This window comes from Rhincodon typus, chromosome 28, assembly GCF_021869965.1.
Source record: "Rhincodon typus isolate 14 chromosome 28, sRhiTyp1.1, whole genome shotgun sequence".
In the NCBI taxonomy this organism is placed as follows: Eukaryota; Metazoa; Chordata; class Chondrichthyes; order Orectolobiformes; family Rhincodontidae; genus Rhincodon; species Rhincodon typus.
This window is the reverse complement of record NC_063359.1, coordinates 38,169,377-38,188,575: the sequence shown is the minus strand read 5'-3', so window position 1 is coordinate 38,188,575 and position 19,199 is coordinate 38,169,377. Positions and strand designations below refer to the sequence as shown.

Below are 19,199 nucleotides of genomic sequence, written 5' to 3'. Positions count from 1 at the left end.
GGAGCAGAGAGGCTCTCTGCTCCTATGATGCTGCTTGGCCTGCTGTGTTCATCCAGCCCTGCACCTTGTTGTCTCGGATTCTCCAGCATCTGCAGTTCCTACTATCTCTGATTCAACATCCTGATAACTCTCCTCTGCACCCTCTCCAATGCAATCACATCCTTCCTATGGTGTGGCGACCAGAAACACAAAAAATCTTTCTGGTCAATATGTTTATACAGATTCACTCGTAGTCAATTAAGTGTTAAATTTGCATTACATCCTTTTTACTCCCAAAATCTTGGAGTTATAATGGCCAGGGTGGGCCAGAAGAGACGAGTCAGCAAAATGGGTCATTATATTAGGCTCTACACTTGACAACTGTGTGAAATCACAGGGGGTCAGACAACATCCACAGGGAGAGTGCTAGCTAACGCTGAGTCCAGATTAGATGCTCTGATGAAGGGTCATCTAGACTCGAAGCGTTAGCTTGCTCTCTCTCCACAGATGCTGTCTGACCTGCTGGGATCCCCAACATTTGTTGTTTTCAGTCCAGACTCCAGCATCTGCAGTAAGTTGCGGGCACGACTTTCCTCTCTCTCTCACCAACTCGAGAGGGTGAGAATGAGCAATAATTGGGGCAACACTAAAATAAAACAAAGAACTGTGGATGCTGGAAATCTGAAAATGAAAACAGAAATCGCTGGGAAGAAGATCTTGGCAGGTCTGGCAGCAGATCATCATCATCATAGAATCTCTACGGTGTGGAAACAGGCCCTTTGGCTCAACAAGTCCACACCGACCCTCAGAGCATCCCATCCAGACCCATCACCCTGTAACCCACCTAATCTACACATCCCTGGACTCTATTGGTAATTTATCATGGTCAATCCACCTACCCTGCACATCTTTGGACTGTGGGAGGAAACTGGAGCACCCGGAGGAAACCCACGCAGACATGCGGAGGAAGTGCAAACTCCACACAGACTTCGCCCGAAGGTGTGGAGAGAGAAAGTAGAGTTAATGTTTCAGGTCCAGTTCTGAAAGAGGGTCACTTGCTACTCCCAGAACCCCGCCTGCCACCTCTCCAGAAAACGTCCTGGAAACGTCTCTCTCTCTCTCGTTGACAATATTCAGGATCTGCCACAAACTGGTAGAATTGACTCTGGCACGGGTTAATTGACAGCCAGCAGGAGCGGGGCATCATTTCTGATTTGTTTCCTGCTCTCTCCTGAAGTGCCCAAACATCAATAATTCAGCAAAGAACTGGTGCGACTGGCAATAGCAAACAGCCAAGCCACAGAAACTGTTTTACAAAAATGACACAGGTCAAGGATCAACCTTTCATTTTTCTTTCTTCTTAAAACATTAAAGATCTGGAAAAACACACACACACGGGAAAAGTACCTCGTTTGACAATTAAACTGAGATGCTGTCTGCTTGCAAATACTTCCCAAGCAGTTAAGTACTGTGTTCTAGTTACTGTTGTAAAATAAGAAATTTTGGGGAGATGGTGGTAATGCCACTGGACTAATAACCCAGAGATCGAGGCTAACACACTGGGGACCTCAGTTCGAATCCCAACACAATTGGTTTTAAAGTCAGTTAACAAAATCTGGATTTAAAAACTAGTCTGAGTGATGGTGATTGTTGTAAAAACCCCATGTGGTTCGCTAATGCCCTTTAAGGAGGGAAATCTGCCGGCCTTACACGTGACTCCAGACCCACAGCAATGTGGGTAATTCCAGATTTAAATCCAATCGCGGTGTGATTCGAACTGATGTCCCCAGTGTGTTAGCCCCGATCTCTGGGTTAATAGTCCAGTGGCATTACCACCGTCTCCCCGAAATTTCTTATTTTACAACAGTAATTAGAACACAATACTTAACTGCTTGGCAAGTATTTACACATTCAATAAAGGCACTATATAAATGCACATCACCCTATAACGCTCTCTCTCTATAGATCACTCAAAGCAAGTGGCTCAGACTTTGCAGCTTTCCTGACTTTGTTTAAATACTATACAACGTGCATCTTGAAAGATCAAAAGCGCTGTCTTTTCTGAATCAATACATTGCATTTATCTTGCAAAAAGTCCCAAGGTGCTCCATGGGAGTGTTACAATTATCAGGAGTAGGCCATTCAGCCCCTCAAGTGTACTGCACCATTTGATACAATCGTGGCTGATCTCATCTCGGCCTCAACTCCACTTTCCTGCCCGAACTCCATAAACCTTTACCCCGTTACTAATTAAAAACGTGTCCATCTCCTCCTTAAGTTTACTCCATGTCCCAGCATCCACTGCACTCTGGGGGAGTGAATCCCACAGATTCACAAACTTACAAAGCAAATATCCACAGAAAACCAAATTAAGGTCAACAAGCAAAAGCTCTGTCAAAGAACTGGGTCTTAAAGGAGAATGAGGTTTTATTTTAAGTTGGACACAGGATGTGGGCGTCGACAATAAGGCCAGCAGTTGTTACCCTCCCCCGCCCCCTAGAGGAGGTGATGGCCTAGTGGTGTTATTAATTATTAATCCACAGAGCCAGGTTATGTTCTGGGGACTTGGGTTCAAATCCTACCATGGCAGATGTGCGTACAAACGGAGTTTCAGCCAGCAACAAGTAGCTGATTGGTCTACGGACTAGCGACTGGTTGTCAATGAGAAAGGTTCTCTGCCTGCCAACAGCCATGTGATTGGCTCACATGTAGCTGGCCAGCTTGTAGGTGCAAATGTTTGGTGAGAAGCCATTGGACCTCTGTAAGAGAAGGAGCTATCCTTTCCCCTGCATTAAGAAATATCAGAAGCCTGAAGAAAGCCAGTTCATTTTCCTTCTTCAGTTGCTGTAATCTGTGGCTTTTAATCAATATGTCAGAGACTTTATAAGCTGTGAACCAGTCACTCTATGCCTCCTACAAACAAATGAAAGTAGCTGGAGAAGGAAGATTGAGGAGTAATGTCCTCCCAAGTAAAAGGACCATTTCAGCAAACACTGTAGACAGGGAACCATTGAACTACCTTCCCAGTCTTTTCTTCCATCCATAACACCCATGTTTTTGTGTGTGCGTGAGCATGTGCACATGCGAGTACGTGAGAGTGCGTATGTGAGAGAGCGTACGTGAGAGAGAGAGAGAGAAGGGGGGAAATGGGGTGTTGAAAAGCTGCTTGGAGCTTCAATGAGCAGTGTTATATCTTCGTGATTTATAATTGTTTATCTGCAGTTAGAATCTACATATTTGTAATAAATGGTAATTCAGGCTGTACTTTGACAACTCTGCAAAAAAACCCCAGATAAATCAGGAACTTTATTTACTTTTTACAGTCTTTAGTTTTTGTGATGACTCTGGGAATAGCAGGGCTTAGATTTCCAGTGAGGGGTGATAACATGACCCACTGCACCACAAGACCCCTCAGGGGTAAGGGGCAGGGGGTTGTTTTCCCCAAAATTGAGAAGATTAAGAAGTTGTTTCAGAGATAGTAGGAACTGCAGATGCTGGAGAATCTGAGATAACAAGATGTAGAGCTGAATGAACACAGCAGGAAAGCTGACATGTCGGGCCTAGACCCTTCTCTAGGCCTGAAACGTCAGCTTTCCTGCTCCTCTGATGCTGCTTGGCCTGCTGTGTTCATCCAGCTCTACACCTTGTTATCTCTTATTTTAAGAAGTTGTCTGATCAGTTTTCAAGCTATTAAGAGCAAAATAGAGACACAGAGAGAGAGAAAGAGACAGAGATACACAGGGAGAGAGAGACAGAGAGAGAGAGACAGAGACACAGGGAGAGAGAGACAGAGAGAGACACAGAGACATTTTGTCATGGTGGGACATGGTCTAAAAGTCAGGTCCAGACCTTCCAGGAATGTAATTGAAAAACAAAAAGGATGGTGGACATTTGGAACTCTCTTCCAGAAAAAGCTAATGTTACCTGAACAATAGTTAATTTTAAATCAGAGATTGAGAGATTATTCAAAGATATGAAGGGATCCACTGTCGAGGGGTATACGTAGAGTTGGTCAGCTTTGATATCATTGAGGGGCTGATTGGCCTCCTCCCAACAATCAGGAGGAAGGTATTGCAGAGGGCAGCAGCTGGCAATAAGAGGCTTTGCAAGTGAAGAACATGCATCACGAAGGGGAGCGAACTGCCCCCTAGGCAGCTTCTGACTCTCCTTCACTGCCACAGGCACGTTGTTACACAGAGAGGGGAGGTCCAAGGTAGCGTTCCCCTCAGTCTCTACAAAAGAGAGACATAGGGGGAGAGGGAGATGAGCGAGATGGGAAGGACAGAGAAGGAGAGTAAGAACTCAAACAAGGGTGAGAGATTGAGAGAGACAGACAGACCATGGACAGACTGAGAGAGGGTGGGAAAGAAAGAGAACGAGAGAGGAGAATAAGAAGAAAAGAGAACCAGAAAGGGGAGGGACAGAGTACAGGGAAGAAAGAGAGGAGTCAGAGACCATGTGGAAGAAGGAAGACAGACAGTGAGAGAGTGAGACAGAGGAGGGAGTAACAGAGAGAAAGGAGGGAGGGAGAGAGAGAAGGAAACAGAGTGAGAGAGGGGAGCAGAGTGACGCTATTAAAGGAGAGAGTGAGAGGTGGAAGGAGATAGAGTGAAACAGACAATAGAAAAGAGCGAGCAGGTAAGAGGGAGAGTGAGTGAGTATGAGAGAGATAGAGTGCAACTGTGAGGGAGTGAGTGTGTGAGGGAGAGTGAAAACCATTAAAGTGGGTTTTGTCCTGTGTCTAGATTGCATTAAAACTCTGACAGCTACAGGCATTTTCCATCAACCATCTCCTGTTCTAAATTATTACAGCAGTTAGTAATAAAAGTGCCTTTGAGAACTGACATAGTGACTGTCACAAGGAAGTCAAGACAGGAATTAATAATTTAAGGTGGACACTACAGGATGAATAAACAAGATGTGAAAATGTCAAATTCTGTTTGTGGCTTTGAGTTTAAAGTGAAGCAAAGAGAACAAAAAGGACAGAACAGATTCTGAAAACATCTGGGACTTCCATCTCTCTCTGGAGCAAACAGCCAGACAACTTGGGAATTTTATCCCACACTCTCAGCGTCTGTCATTATCAATTGTTTCGATGCAAATTTCCCCAAGTGTCACCAGGAGTGTCTCTGTACTCACAAACCAGAGACACACTAGCCCCAGGGGCCACTGACCTCTGACCTCCCCCCAAGTGCAGTGATCTCTGACCCCCAACATAGTGACTACCCCCACCCCCCCCCACTTCCAGACCCCTGAACAGTGACCGCCAAACCCAAGGCCAGTGACTTCTGACCTCCCTCACACCCCCCACCCTTGCCAGCCAGTGACCTCTGACCCCCTCCACCAAACAGTGACACCCCAAACATCTGAGGCCAACAACCTCTGACCCCCAGTACCGCAATCCCTGAGGCCAATGACATTTGACCCCAGGCCAGCGACCTCCGACCCCTCCGCCAGTGACCAATGCCCGTGTGGAACATTGTGCGAGAAGAGGTTTTGGAATGCCTGGCACCATTATAAATAGGAATAGTTTAAAGGCATATGACCCAAATGCTGGCAAATGGGACTAGATTAATTTACCCCTATCCTGGTTGGCTCGGATGGGGTTGGTCTGAAGGATCTATTTCCATGCGGTATGACTCTATGACACAATGTTTTAAATCCATGTGTGGTATTAACAGGGAGCAAGGCCTGTACAGGTCGACTGTGGCCTCACAGACAGGAAGATCGTAAAGGAGCTCTGGCAGGTGTGAGTATCAGCCCCTCCACCCAACCCCTGTCTCTGCTGGGGTCCACCTCGGTCTGGCCATGCCCACATTCACAGTAACACATTCCCTCCCACGCCACTCACAAACCCCCTTCAGGGGCCAACTGTCCTCAATTAGCAATCCAGGGCCCGAGGAATGACTCGCAAGCTGCTCGGAGGCAGACAGGCAGCAGGGAGAGGAACACTAAGTTTATACATCCGACTGTTCAATCTCATCCCCGGGCAGCCATGACACCACACAGAGACTCTCCATCCAACTCACCCACATACCAACCCTGAGCTTCCGTGGGAACCACTCAGACCCCTGGACCCATCGGGTTCATGTCCCACTGACAACATGGTTGAGGCTAACACCTCAGAGCGTAGCACCGCGCTGTTGGAGGGTCAGCACCGAGGGAGCGCTGCGCTGTCGGAGGGACGGCGCCGAGGGAGCGCCGCGCTGTCGGAGGGACGGCGCCGAGGGAGCGCCGCGCTGTCGGAGGGTCGGCGCCGAGGGAGCGCCGCGCTGTCGGAGGGTCCGTGCTGAGGGAGCGCCGCGTTGTTGGAGGGTCAGTGCTGAGGGAGTAGGCACTGTCGGAGGGTCAGTATTGAGGGAGCGCCGCACTGTTGGAGGGTCAGTGCTGAGGGAGTGGGCACTGTCGGAGGGTCAGCGCTGAGGGAGCGCCGCGCTGTCGGAGGGTCAGTATTGAGGGAGTGCAGCGCTGCCAGAAATGACATCTTCTGGATGAGATGATTAATTGAAGTCTAATTTATCATCTCAGGGGGACAAGGAGCTTTTACAAGTTGTCCTGAGCGAAGGGAGCTCTGAGAGGTGCGAGTGAGGGGAGACCAGGTGTCATTAACTGCTCCGTGATGTTCAGGGCCCTCAGTGGCCTCTGTAATAAGGTGGGGTTTCCATGGTGATGGTCAATGTCAGGCCTTTTAGAATGCCTCCCAGAGCCGAATAGCCAGCTGACTCTCAGTCAATGGCAGTAAGAATAACACAGCAGACAAGGAGTCCCCGTGTATCTGCATTCCGGCAATTGGGAATTATCCAGGGGCTGAGCAGGGCGATGCCAGCCGATTGGATAGGTTACAAATTAAATCTTTCCAGTTCTTGACTCACAGGTAGGAGCAGAGCAGAGTTACTCAGCAGTGTGGACAAAGCCCTGTTTACTATCAGTGAGGTTAATGAGTCAGAGATTATGGCATTCCTAATGACATTACTCAATTTGTAAAATGGGGCTGTAAAATAATTAGTCATCTGAGAACAATGTTAATAAATGCTCGAATCCAGGTCTGAGCAATCTGTCTGAATCGCTGCCAGGCACAGACAGACGTTACTCACTTCAAAATTAGAACAATGCAGGTTGTTGACTTGCTCGCTGAGCTGGCTTGTTCTCGTTCAGACAACCTCACCCACAACCCGAGCTACAGATCTTTGCCAAAAACTTTATAAATCCCAGACGGCCAGGACTAGCTCACTTCAACATTAATGGTTCACCGATTCCAATCCTGAGCTGGAGAAGGCCCAGGACTGAGTGCAATCTCAAGCTTTCCCTGCCAGATATTTGGCCCTGAAAGAGTCATCTCCTCTAGTACATGCTATCCATTTGGGGTTGGGACTCTGCAATGGAGCTTTGTAAAGTTAGCACAGGGAGATAGAGAGACAGACCTGCACAGGAATCAGGCCATTCTGCCCCTCAGGCTCCCTTCCGCCAATCGTAAAACCGTTTCCAAGTGCTTGCTCACAGCCAGCAAGCACACAGAAAGCTCCCCCAGGCAGCGATGCGACCAGTCAATCTGTTTCCCTGGATTCAAACCTTACCTTGGAAAGACGGCACACCCTGTAACAATGCAGCACCCTTCAGCACTGCACCAGAGCCTCAGCCTTGGCATTTGGTGCTCAAGTGGGATTTGAAGCTGGAACCCTTGACCTGATCGAAGTTTACAAAATAATGAGGGGTATAGATAGAGCTCATGGTAGTCAGCTTTTCCTGGGACAGGGGATTTCAAGACTAGGGACCACATTTTTAAGGTGAGAGGAGAGAGATTTAAAAAAAGACATGAGGCAATTTTTTAAAATAGAGGGTGGTTTGTGTGTGCAGTGAACTTCCTGAGGAAGTGGTGGATGTGGGTACAATTACAACATTTGAAAGACATTTGGATAAGTACATGAATAGGAAAGGTTTGGAGGGATATGGGCCAGGAGCAGGCAGGTAGAACTAGTTTAGTTTGGGATTATGGTCGGCATGGACTGGATGGACCGAAGGGTCTGTTTCTGTGCTGTAAGTCTCAGGTATAAGTGTGCTACCCACTGAGCCACAGCTGACTCTTCAATAACAAGAAACTGCACCCGACAGCTACCTGTTCACATGGCTGATATATTTTATAAACTTAACTGCCTTCCGTATCTCACCATAAGGAGTCCCAGGTCCGAATTCGCTGGCAGCTTCAATCATGTACTGGCCCAATAACTCGCCGTTCGTGATCCGAGAGGGAATCTTACGGTCAAGCTTCTCATAAAGGAATTCCTCAATTCGGGCACCTGGGTCAGAGGAGGAGAGAAATGACGTCAGTCCTACTTTTGTTAATTACATGCTCAACCAACGATTTACCCCCCCACCCCCGCCCTCCACCCCCTGGGCTCAATAACCTCCCCCGAAACCCCCAACACGATAACAGGCCTCAAAATTGAGGAGTTAGCCACATCCTGATTGGCACCACCTTCAACACCTGCCCCATCCACCACCTTCACCATCCAGTGACTCGTAACTGCCCTAAGCTCCAGCGCAGTTAGGGATGGGTTACAAAGGCCAGATCAGCCAGCGACCCCCACATCCCCTGAAAGAATAAAGACCAATCATTGAGAGACACAGAGTCACACAGCACAGAAACAGACCCTTCGGTCCATCCAGTCCATGCCGACCATAATCCCAAACTAACCTAGTCCCACCTGCCTGCTCCTGGCCCACATCCCTCCAAACCTTTCCTATTCATGTACTTATCCAAATGTCTTTTAAACATTGTAACTGTACCCACATCTACCACTTCCTCTGAATGTTCATTCCACACGCGAACCACCCCCTGTTTTAAAAAAAAGCAGTCTCCAAATTTCCAGCTCATGCAGTCTTCAAGAACCACTCTCATACACACGTTCATCTGTAACTGAAAGAGCCATTTAAAACCACAAGTGAAATTCTGCTATCTGCAGCAAATCCATTCCAGGAAATCTCTGGTAAACGGTGATTTTTACGGATATTTCAGACAGCAACCAGAGGGACAGGCACAATGTGTACCTTCTACTCCAGGCAGTAAGTTTTCCTTTCAAATTCTTTTCTTCATAATTACAGACAAACGAAGATTAGAGCCGCAGTGGGCAAAATGACATTCAGTAATTTTGTACAAATTTGTTAAGGGCAGACAGGGGAATGGCGGGGCTGTATTGAACCACGTTTATCCGTGTACACAGCTGTATTGGAGGTATTGTATTCACCTTATCACTCTCTTCATCAAACCTACTTAGGAACCATAATTGCCCGTACCGTGTTAAATAGATTTGAACCAGAATTCTCCTGTGGCTATGATACAGACTGCATGATGGCAAGAGCAACATTAACATGGACTTATCCACTGGATTCACTCTTCAATACAGCTCATCAGTCACACTCTCAGCATCCCATAATCAACAGGTGGTTGTCATGTCAACAAATGCAGAGTATTAAAACAATCTTTTCTGTGATTATCAAGAAAGAAATAACTTGAAAGGATAACTTAGAGGGATCTCACCAGTGGTTTCCCTCAATATCATCATCTTCCCAATAATGCTCATGGGGGAAGGTGATGGCCTCTTGGTATTATCGCTGGACTGTTAACCCAGAGACCCAGGTAATGCTGCGGGGACCTGGGTTCAAATCCTACCACAGCAGGTGGTGGAATTTGAAATCAATAAATATCTGGAAATAAGAGTTTCCAGATGAGGAAAAGCCTTCAACAATCAATTCCTTTTCCTACCACAGGACGAGTTATGGTTAAACAGTAACCAACAAAGCCCAAAACCACTAACTTTATTGTACTCACAAACAGAAACCGAAGTTGCTGGAAAAGCTCAGCAGGTCTGAGGAACGTTCTGAGGAAGGGTCACCGGACCTGAAACGTTAACTCTGTTTTCTCCTTCACAGATGCTGCCAGACCTGCTGAGCTTTTCCAGCAACTTCTGTTTCTGTTCCTGATTTACAGCATCCGCAGTTCTTTCAGTTTTTATTAACTTTGCTGTACTCCTTGCCTGGCTCACAGAACCTGCACAGAGTTTTTGAAAAGGAAAAACTTTGCTAAAAGCACTTGTTACGCGAAAACCATGTTGTTTTCAGATAAAATCCCCACAGTGGGGCAAAACGGTAGCACTTTCCTCTGCAGATGCCTGCCTCTCTGAGGAATCATACATAACACTGCAAACAGAAAAGGACAGCACTTATCTCCAGAGATCGCTAACCAGTCACTGCAGAGTGACAAGGTTTTTCTCCTGCACACTGGGCTAATTTCAAAGATCGTTTGATGATTGTCATCTCAAATAAATCAACTGGCCTCCCTGCTTTAGGAAGGATGTTGTGAAACTTGAAACGGTTCAGAAAAGGTTTACAAATATGTTGCCAGGGTTGGAGGGTTTGAGCTACAGGGAGAGGCTGAATAGGCTGGGGCTATTTTCCCTGGAATGTCAGAGGCTGAGGGGTGACGTTATGGAGGTTTATAAAATTATGAGGGGCATAGACAGGGTGAATAGCCAAGGTCTTTTCCCCAGGGTGTGAGAGTCCAAAACTAGAGGGGCATAGGTTTAAGGTGAGAGGGGAAAGATTTAAAAGGAGTCGATGGGGCAACTTTTTCACACAGAGGGTGGTGTGTGGATGGAATGAGCTGCCAGAGGAAGTGGTGGAGGCTGGTACAATTACAACATTTCAAAGGCATTGGGATGGGTATAGGAATAGGAAGGTTTTAGAGGGATATGGGCCAAATGCTGGCAAATGGGACTAGACTAATTTGGGATATCTGGTCAGCATGGACAAGTTGGACTGAAGGGTCTGTGTCTCTGTGCTGTATGGCTCTGATGAGCCTTGAATTTTCCCTGCGCGACAGGAGCACTAAACTTCTTGAAGGTACAGCAATGGTTAGCAAATACAGTGGGGGAAATGTCATGAAGGGTTGTTGCAATTTTGGAAAAAAAAAAGGACATCCTCATCACAGAAAGCAAAACCGATGCCGGTGTATGGAACTTTAATTAGGCCACGTCAGAATATCGCGTACCGTTCTGGACACCACACCAGCAGAAGGATGTGGAAGCTTTGGACTGGGTACAGAAACGGTTTACCAGGATGTTGCCTGGCTTGGAGGGTATTAGCTATGAGGAGAGATTGGACTAACTCAGTTTGTTTTTTCACTTGAGTGTCAGAGGCTGAGGGGTGACCTGATAGATATTTACAAAATTATGTCAGGTATGGATAGGATGAATGGTCACAATCTATTTCCCCCAAAGTAGAAATATCAATTGCTAGGGGACAGAGGTTTAAGGTAAAAGTGGCCAAGTTTAAAGCAGATGTGAGAGGTACTTTATTTTTCACACAGAGGGTGGTAAGTGCTTGGAATGTGCTGCTAGAGACGGTGGTGGAGACAGATACAATAGCAATGTTTAAGAGGCATCTTGACAGATACATGAATAGACCAGGAATAGAGGGATTTGGACTGCATAGATGCGAAAGGTTTTTAGTTTAGAAAGGTATCATGTGTCATGCAGTCTTGGTCGGCCAAAGAATTGAACTGAGTTAGCTTCATTGTCACATACACTCAACTGAGTACAGTGAAAATGTTTATACACCGCCATCATAGGTAGAAAGGTGCCTGGGTACAGCTTCTTTAGTTAAAAGATCTCAGAAAATAGAGAAATAAACTGTCCAGCATTGCAGAAATACAAGTCCAGAACAGTGGTCTTCTAACCCATAGCAACTGGCACCCCGGCTCCAGTCCCCACTAAGCCCCGAGCCCCGGGCTCCAGTCCCCACCGGGCCTTCTCGAGGATCCTGAGGCTGGGAGATTGCTCTAGTATCGCTCAGGACCGGCTGACCAGGCTGAAGTCACGCAAGACCGAGAGACCGCCAGGCCAGGGTGCTGCCATGCTAGGCCGGGGGGCCGCCATGCCATGCCAGGCCGGGGGGCCGCCATGCCATGCCTGGGGGCCACCTCGTCGTGCCTGCGCTGAGGCCAGGAGTCATTGGAGGCCGGGAGAGAAGAAGAAAGAAAACACCAAGAGGAAGAAAAGAGAAGAAATAGAAGAATAAAAACAGGTGGAGCAGACAAGCTCTAGCTGAAGCGGCCTACTCTGGCCGCCATCTTGGATCAGCCTGTTCCTGTGCTGTACTGTTCTTTGTTCAAACACCAGAATGTAAACATTTTACAAAAACCGATTAGAACGACATGGTGAAACACTTTTTCACCCAGAGACAGGTGAGCCTGCGGAATTCACTGCCACAGCGAGCAGTTGAGGGCAAAACATTGTACAGTTTCAAGGAGGAGTTGGATATAGCATTTAGGCCGAAAGGGATCAAAGGATATGGAGGTGGTAGAGTTTGGAACTCTGTTCCACAAATGGCAGCGGATGCTGGATCAGTTGTTAAATTTAAATGTGAAATAGATTTTTTTTTTGTTAAGCAAAGCTATTACGGGATCTGGGCAAAGGCAGATACATGGAATTAGGCCACAGATCAACCATGATCTCATTGAATGGCAGAATAGACTCAAGGGGCTGAATGGCCTACTCATGGTCCTATAAAAGCAGGAGCAGGCTAAAGTGTTGGATGATCAGTCATGAGCACATTGAATGGGGGAGCCGGCTCGAAGGGCCTACTCCTGCTCCTATTTTCTATGTTTCTCTGGTTCATTCCAACCTGCAAGAACCTCCACTCAACATGGGGTTTTATGATGCGACTCCCCCCATCAAACAGAGTAGGTTCAGGCTGAGCCCAGGAGAGAGGGGGGGACGGGTTGCTGACGGCAAACGGGGGGTGGTGACGGCGAGAGGGGGGGTGTTGATGGAGAGAGGGGGAAGCGGCGGTGGAGGGGGGGAGGGGAGGGCGGGGGGGGGGGGGGGGGGGGGGTTCGATGGAGGGATTGGTCTGGCATTGCCTCAGGATTGGGTGACCACACTGAGACCTGGGAGTAGGGACAGGAGCACAGTCCATGAATAAATAGACATCCTTTATCCTTTGAAAACAATACCTTGGCCAAACATGAAACAGCTTTACATGACCACACGCATATTTCTTCATTCTTTCACAGAATGTGGGCATCGCTGGCTAAGGCCAACAGTAATTTACCAACTTATTTTTCTCTGTTGTGTCACTTGTGCAGGATTTAAAATCAGAGCAGATTTTCCTAGAGCAGGTACAGCTTGGGTTAGACACAGTAAGGTTCCTTCTCCAATATCCTATCAAACCTGATGATATACTTTAATCCAGTCGAGCTGTAGACTGAGAATACTGAATTGAAGTTTTTCGTTGCTGAGCCAATGGTGGAGTTCAAAATAGTGCTGCACTGATGCCTACGTTTTGAGCGACATTCTGTCACTGCCCTCCTACCTCTAATTGTTTAAAACTCTTAGCACCTTCCAGTTCTGAGGAATACTTCTCTATCCCCATTTTTCAGTTTTGTTTTCTTCTACAGAGGAAGGTAGGACTCAGGAGCAGGTCATTTGACACTTCAAACCTGCTCCACTGTTCAAAATATCATGGTTGATTTGTTTGTGCTCCACTTTTCTGTCTATCCCCTCCATAATCTTTGGCCTCCTTGTCTATCAAATACAATTTGTTATACAGTGTGTTAATTCCTTCTAATGGAACACACCAGAATCATTCTAGGGCTGGGGATTTTAACTATAACGTTAGGAGAAATGCTGGAACAAAGTAGATTAAAGGAGATTTGATGGAGGTGTACAAGGTGATGACAGATTGGAAAAGGTAGACAAAGAAAAACTGTTCCCATTGGCTAATGGTCCAAGGACTAGAGGAGATGGTTTTAAGATTTCAAATGAGAGATGTGAGGATGAACATTTTATGCAGCAAGTGGTCATGAACTGGAACATGCTGTCCCTGAGGGTGGTGGAAGTCGAGATGATGACTGATTTCAAAAGGAAGTCGAATATGCACCAAGAGATAATAAACTGACAGAGCTACAAGATAGTGTGGAATTGAACATCTGGGTTGCTCCACAGAGAGCCAGCACGGACTAGATGGGCTGATTGACATTCTTTGGTGTCATATATGGCTCTGTTACATTGACAAGACTTTAGGTAATTCATTGAAGTACATTCACATTTCATGAAACAATTGTACTATCTATTATCTGTAGGAGGTTGAGGGGTGACTTTATAGAGGTTTATAAAATCATGACGGGCATAGATAAGGTGAATAGCCAAGAGTCTTTTCCCTAGGGTGGGGGCGTTCAAAACTAGAGGGCACATTTTTATGGTGAGAGGAGAAAGATTTAAAAAGGACGAGGGTCAATTTTTTTTTTTTTTTTTCCACACAGAGTGGTTTGCGTGTGGAATGAGCTTCCTCAGGAAGTGGTGGATGTGGGTACAATTACAACGTTTAAAAGACATTTGGATAAGTTCATAAATAGGAAAGGTTTGGAGGGAAATGGGCCAGGAGCAGGCAGGTGGGACTAGTCTAGTTTGGGATTACGTTCGGCACAGACTGGTTGGAACAAAGGGTCTGTTTCCGTGCTGTATGACTGTATTTATTGCCCATCTCTAATTGCCCAGAGGCTGTTCAGAGTCAACCACATTGCTGTGGGTCTGGAGTCACACGTAGGCCAGACTGGGTAAGGATGGCAGTTTCCTTCCTTCAAAAAGACATTAGTGAACCAGATCACTTTTTTTTTAAACAATAGCTGATGATGGTTGTCATAGTGACTGTCCCTAAGATGGGCTTTCAATTCCAAATGCATTCTCTAAACTGAAACTCCACCCACTGCTGTTCTGGGATTTGAACCCACTCCACCCCACTGAGAACTAGCCTGAACCCCTGGATTGTTAAATCAGAGACACTAAAACTACTCCACCTTCTCAAGATCAATTATTGGAGTTTTTTTTAAATCATAGAATCCCTACAGTGTGGAAACAGGCCCTTCGGCTCAACAAGTCCACACCGACCCTTGGAGCATCCCACCCAGACCCATCGCCCTATAACCCACTTAATCCACACATCCCTGAGCACTATGGGCAATTTAGCACGGCCAATCCACCCTAACCTGCACATCTTTGGACTGTGGGAGGAAACCGGAGCACCCGGAGGAAACCCACGCAGACACGGGGAGAACGTGCAAACTCCACACGGACAGTCACCCGAGGGTGGAATTGAACCCAGGTCCCTGGTGCTGTGAGGCAGCAGTGCTAACCACTGAGCCACCGTGCTGTCCTTTATCAAAACATATTTGATAATGAGCCACATGAAGAAATATTAGGGGTCAGCGATCAAAGGTTTAGTTTTAAGGAGAAATTTAAAAGAACAAGGGAATCATGCCCAAGATCTCTCTCACCTACGAAGAGAGACCTGCCAGACAGGAAGTGCAATGGAGGTTCACTAGATTAATCTCTAGGCTGGCAGGTTTATGTTATGAGGAGAGATTGTGAAAATGGTGTTTATATTCCCTCGAGTTTCAAAAGAATGTGTTTGGGGGGGGGTGACCACATTGAAACATAGAAAATTCCTGCAGAGCATGGCTGGGTGATCATCGATAGGATGTTTGCCCTGGGCAGTGAGTCTAATAAGCAGAGGGTATCATCTCAGGTGAACGGGTTGGTCTGTCAGACAGAGATGAGGAGGAATTTCCTCACTCAGAGTTGCTAGTCATAGAATCGTACAACTGCCTTGCATTTGGTCCATATCCCTCCAAACCTTTCCTATTCATGTACCTAACCAATTATCTTTAAAATGTTGTAACTGTACCAGCCTCCAGCACTTCCTCTGGCAGTTCATTCCACACACGCACCCCACTCTGTGTGAAAAAGTTGCCCCTCAGGTCCCTTTTAAATCCTTCTCCTCTCACCTTAAAAACTGTGCCGTCCATTTTTAGACTCCCTACCTTTGCTATTCACCCTATCCATGCCCCTCATGATTTTATGAGCCTCTATAAGGTCACCCCTCAACCTCCAATGCAGGGTTAAAAAGTCCCAGCCCATCCAGCCTCTCCCCATAACTCAAACCCTCCGATCCGATTACATCCTTGTAAATCTTTTCTGCACCGTTGCCAATTTAATAATAAGTTTCAAAATCTCCCCTCCCCCACCGCATCCCAAAACCAGTCCAGCTCATCCCTGCCTCCCTAACCTGTTCTTCCTCCCACCTATCCCCTCCTCCCACCTCAAGCCCCATCCCCATCTCCTACCTACTAACCTCATCCCGCTCCCTTGACCTGTCCGTCCTCCCTGGACTGACCTATCCCCTTCCTAACTCCACACCTACACTCACCTTTACTGGCCCCATCCCCGCCTCTTCAACCTGTTTGTTTCCTCTCCACCTATCCTCTCCTCTATCCATCTTCTATCCGCCTCCCACTCTCTCCCTATTTATTTCAGAACCCCCTTCCCCTCCCCCTTTTCTGATGAAGGGTCTACGCCCGAAACGTCAGCCTCTCTGCTCCTATGATGCTGCTTGGCCTGCTGTGTTCATCCAGCTCTGCACCTTGTTGTCTCGGATTCTCCAGCATCTGCAGTTCCTACTATCTCTTAATAATAACCTACCTAGAGCAGGGCGACCAGAACTGCACACAGTATTCCAAAAGTGGCCTTACCAAAGTCCTGTACAACCTCAACATGACGTCCCAACTCCTAAATACAAACCTTTGGGATTCTCTGCCCCCAAGAACTGATGAAGCTCTATCATTGAGAATCATCAAGACAGAGATCGATAGGTTCCTGGAGACAAACAACGTCAAAAGAGACACGGAGATAGTTCGGGAAAGTGAGGTTGAGCTAACAATGACAGAGCAGTATCCTGCTCCCATTTCTTATATAAAAAAGGGACAAAAGACATCAACAAGCTTTAAAAGACCAATGACCTACAGCAGAGCTCCTGAGAGAAGAGGTTAAAATGCTCCACCCCTGCTGTGAGTCGTTAATAAGCTGCCTCCAGCGACAACTCCAGAAAAGGTTACATCACCACATAATGTGGAGGGAAAAGGTCTCAACTCAGTCAGCAGCGAACTAATGGCAACCAGAATAATGTCATGATGGGTGCAGACAGGAGGCCAGTGAGAATGGGGGAGGCACAGACACAGTGGGAATGTCACTGAGCTAATAATTTGATTTGATTTATTATGGTCATGTGTACCAAGGTACAGTGAAAAGTGCTGTCTTATATAGAGTATGATCTGCTCACAAAGCACAAATGCATCAGGGTAACAGAACAGGGTGCAGTGTTACAGTGGCTGAGAAGGTGCAGAGAGAGAGATCAGTATTAACATTAAACACTCAAAAGTCTGATGATAGCAGAGGGGAAGGAGCTGTTCTTGAATCTGTTTGTACATGTATACAAATTTTTATATCTTCTGCCCGACTGAAGAGAGTGGAAGAGAGATCTTTGACTGTGTTGGTCACACGCTGAGACTAATGTGTTGGCGAGGAGGGGTTTGAATCGAAGGTGGAGACGAGGGAACATTTCTTCACTCAGAGGGAGGTGAACCTGTGGAATTCACCGTCACGGAAGATTGTGGAGGCGAAGTCAAGGCGGAGACAGATACATTTTTAGATTTTAAAGGGATATGAAGAGAAATGTGAATTGAGATACAGGATCAGCGGCAATCATATTGAATGGGGCAGCAGGCTTGAAGGGCTGAATGGCCTACTCCTGCTCCTATTGTCTATGTAACGGCAGCTGGTGAAGTTTGAATTCAATAAAAAGTTTGGGATTAAAGGCTCAAGCAATGGGGGGGCCAACTAATACTTTTTTGTAAACACCCTGATGTCCTTTAGGGAAGGAAATCTGCCTCTCCTACCTGGTCTGACCCACATGCGACTCCAGCAATGTGACTGGCTCTTAACTGCCCTCTGAATGGCTGAGAAAGCCCCTTGGTTCGAGGGCAATTAGGAATGGGCAATAAATGCTGCTCCTTGCTGGAGACGCCCACATCCCATGAAAGAACAAAATAAAAATCAAACAGAACGTCTTCAAGAAACCAAAGGAGTAGTTAAGGCAAATTTCCAGGATTCCGAGAGCGGGGAATTCTCTGCCACTGAAAGCTGTTAAAGCCAAAGTGTTGAATATTTTCAAGAAGTTAGATACGGTTCTTGGGGCGAATGGGGTCAAAAGGTGTGGGGGGAGAAAGCAGGAACAGGGGACTGAGTTGGATGATCAGCCAGGGTCATATTGAATGGCAGAGCAGGCTTAAAGGGCCGAATGGTCTACCCTTGATCCTATGTCATCAGGTCTTATGTTGGAGGTACGGACACACCACACATAGAATACTCGAGCCGTACTTGCAGGAGTTACAGAGATGGTGTGGATGGACAAATAAGGCTTTTTGCATTCCCAGCAAAGGCCCTCAGTATGTTCGGAACGTTCCAGAATGAGGGTTCTCTGTTTCCGCACACACCATTTTATCCAATCATCAAATGGCCCTGATGTATTCCCTACCCTTTCGGCTTCTTGAGTGAAAATGGTTTTAGGCACATGGGCAGGCAGGGAATAATACAGAGATATGGAGCCTGCACAGCAGATGAAATTAGTTTATAGATTGGCATCATGGTCAGCATGGGCACGGTGGGCCGAAGGGCCTGTTCCTGCACTGCTCTATTCCAAGACCCTTGCAGATCACTTTTAATCGATGCCCCACAAGTGGGAACAGTTCCTCCCCAACTAGTCTCTCCAGCCCACTCATGATTTTGAAAAATCTCAATTAAATCTCCTCTCTCCGCCTTCTTCTCTCCACGGAGAATAGTTTCAACTTCCTCAGTCTATCTTCATAACTCGGGTTTCTCATTCCCTACAACCATTCTTGTGAACCGGCCTTGCACTCACTCTCTGATACGTTCACATCTTTCCGATAATGTGGGGCCCATAACCGTACACAGTGCCCCAGCTGAGGGCTAACAGGTGTCCTGTACAAACTCAGCATCACCTCCCTGCCCTTGTCGCCTGTGCCCCTATTGATAATTTTAAAGACTCTATACACATTATTAACTGCTATCCCCACGTGCACTGTCGTCTTCAGTGACCTGTGTGCATATACCCCGAGCACCCTCTGCTCCTGCGTCCCCGTTAGAATTGTACTCCCTTTTTTAATGTCTTTCAATATTCTTCTGACCAAAGTGCATCACCTCACAGTTCTCTGCATTGTATATAATCAGCCACCTTTCTGCCCACTCTACCAACTCTTCAATGTCCTTTTCAGTTCCACACATTGTTTCCACCGCCCACCATCCACCACCCCC

The 19,199-nt window shown here is 46.8% G+C and overlaps 1 protein-coding gene across 1 annotated transcript in view; it reads right to left on the bottom strand.

Annotated features, from left to right (window-relative positions):
* Nucleotides 1-19,199, bottom strand: part of sh3glb2b (SH3-domain GRB2-like endophilin B2b) — an 87,265-nt gene that overhangs the window by 44,784 nt on the left and 23,282 nt on the right. The window contains exon 3 of the mRNA XM_048613406.1: nt 8,145-8,273. Coding sequence (XP_048469363.1) covers nt 8,145-8,273 — 129 coding nt within the window. The remainder of the gene's footprint in view (nt 1-8,144; nt 8,274-19,199) is intronic.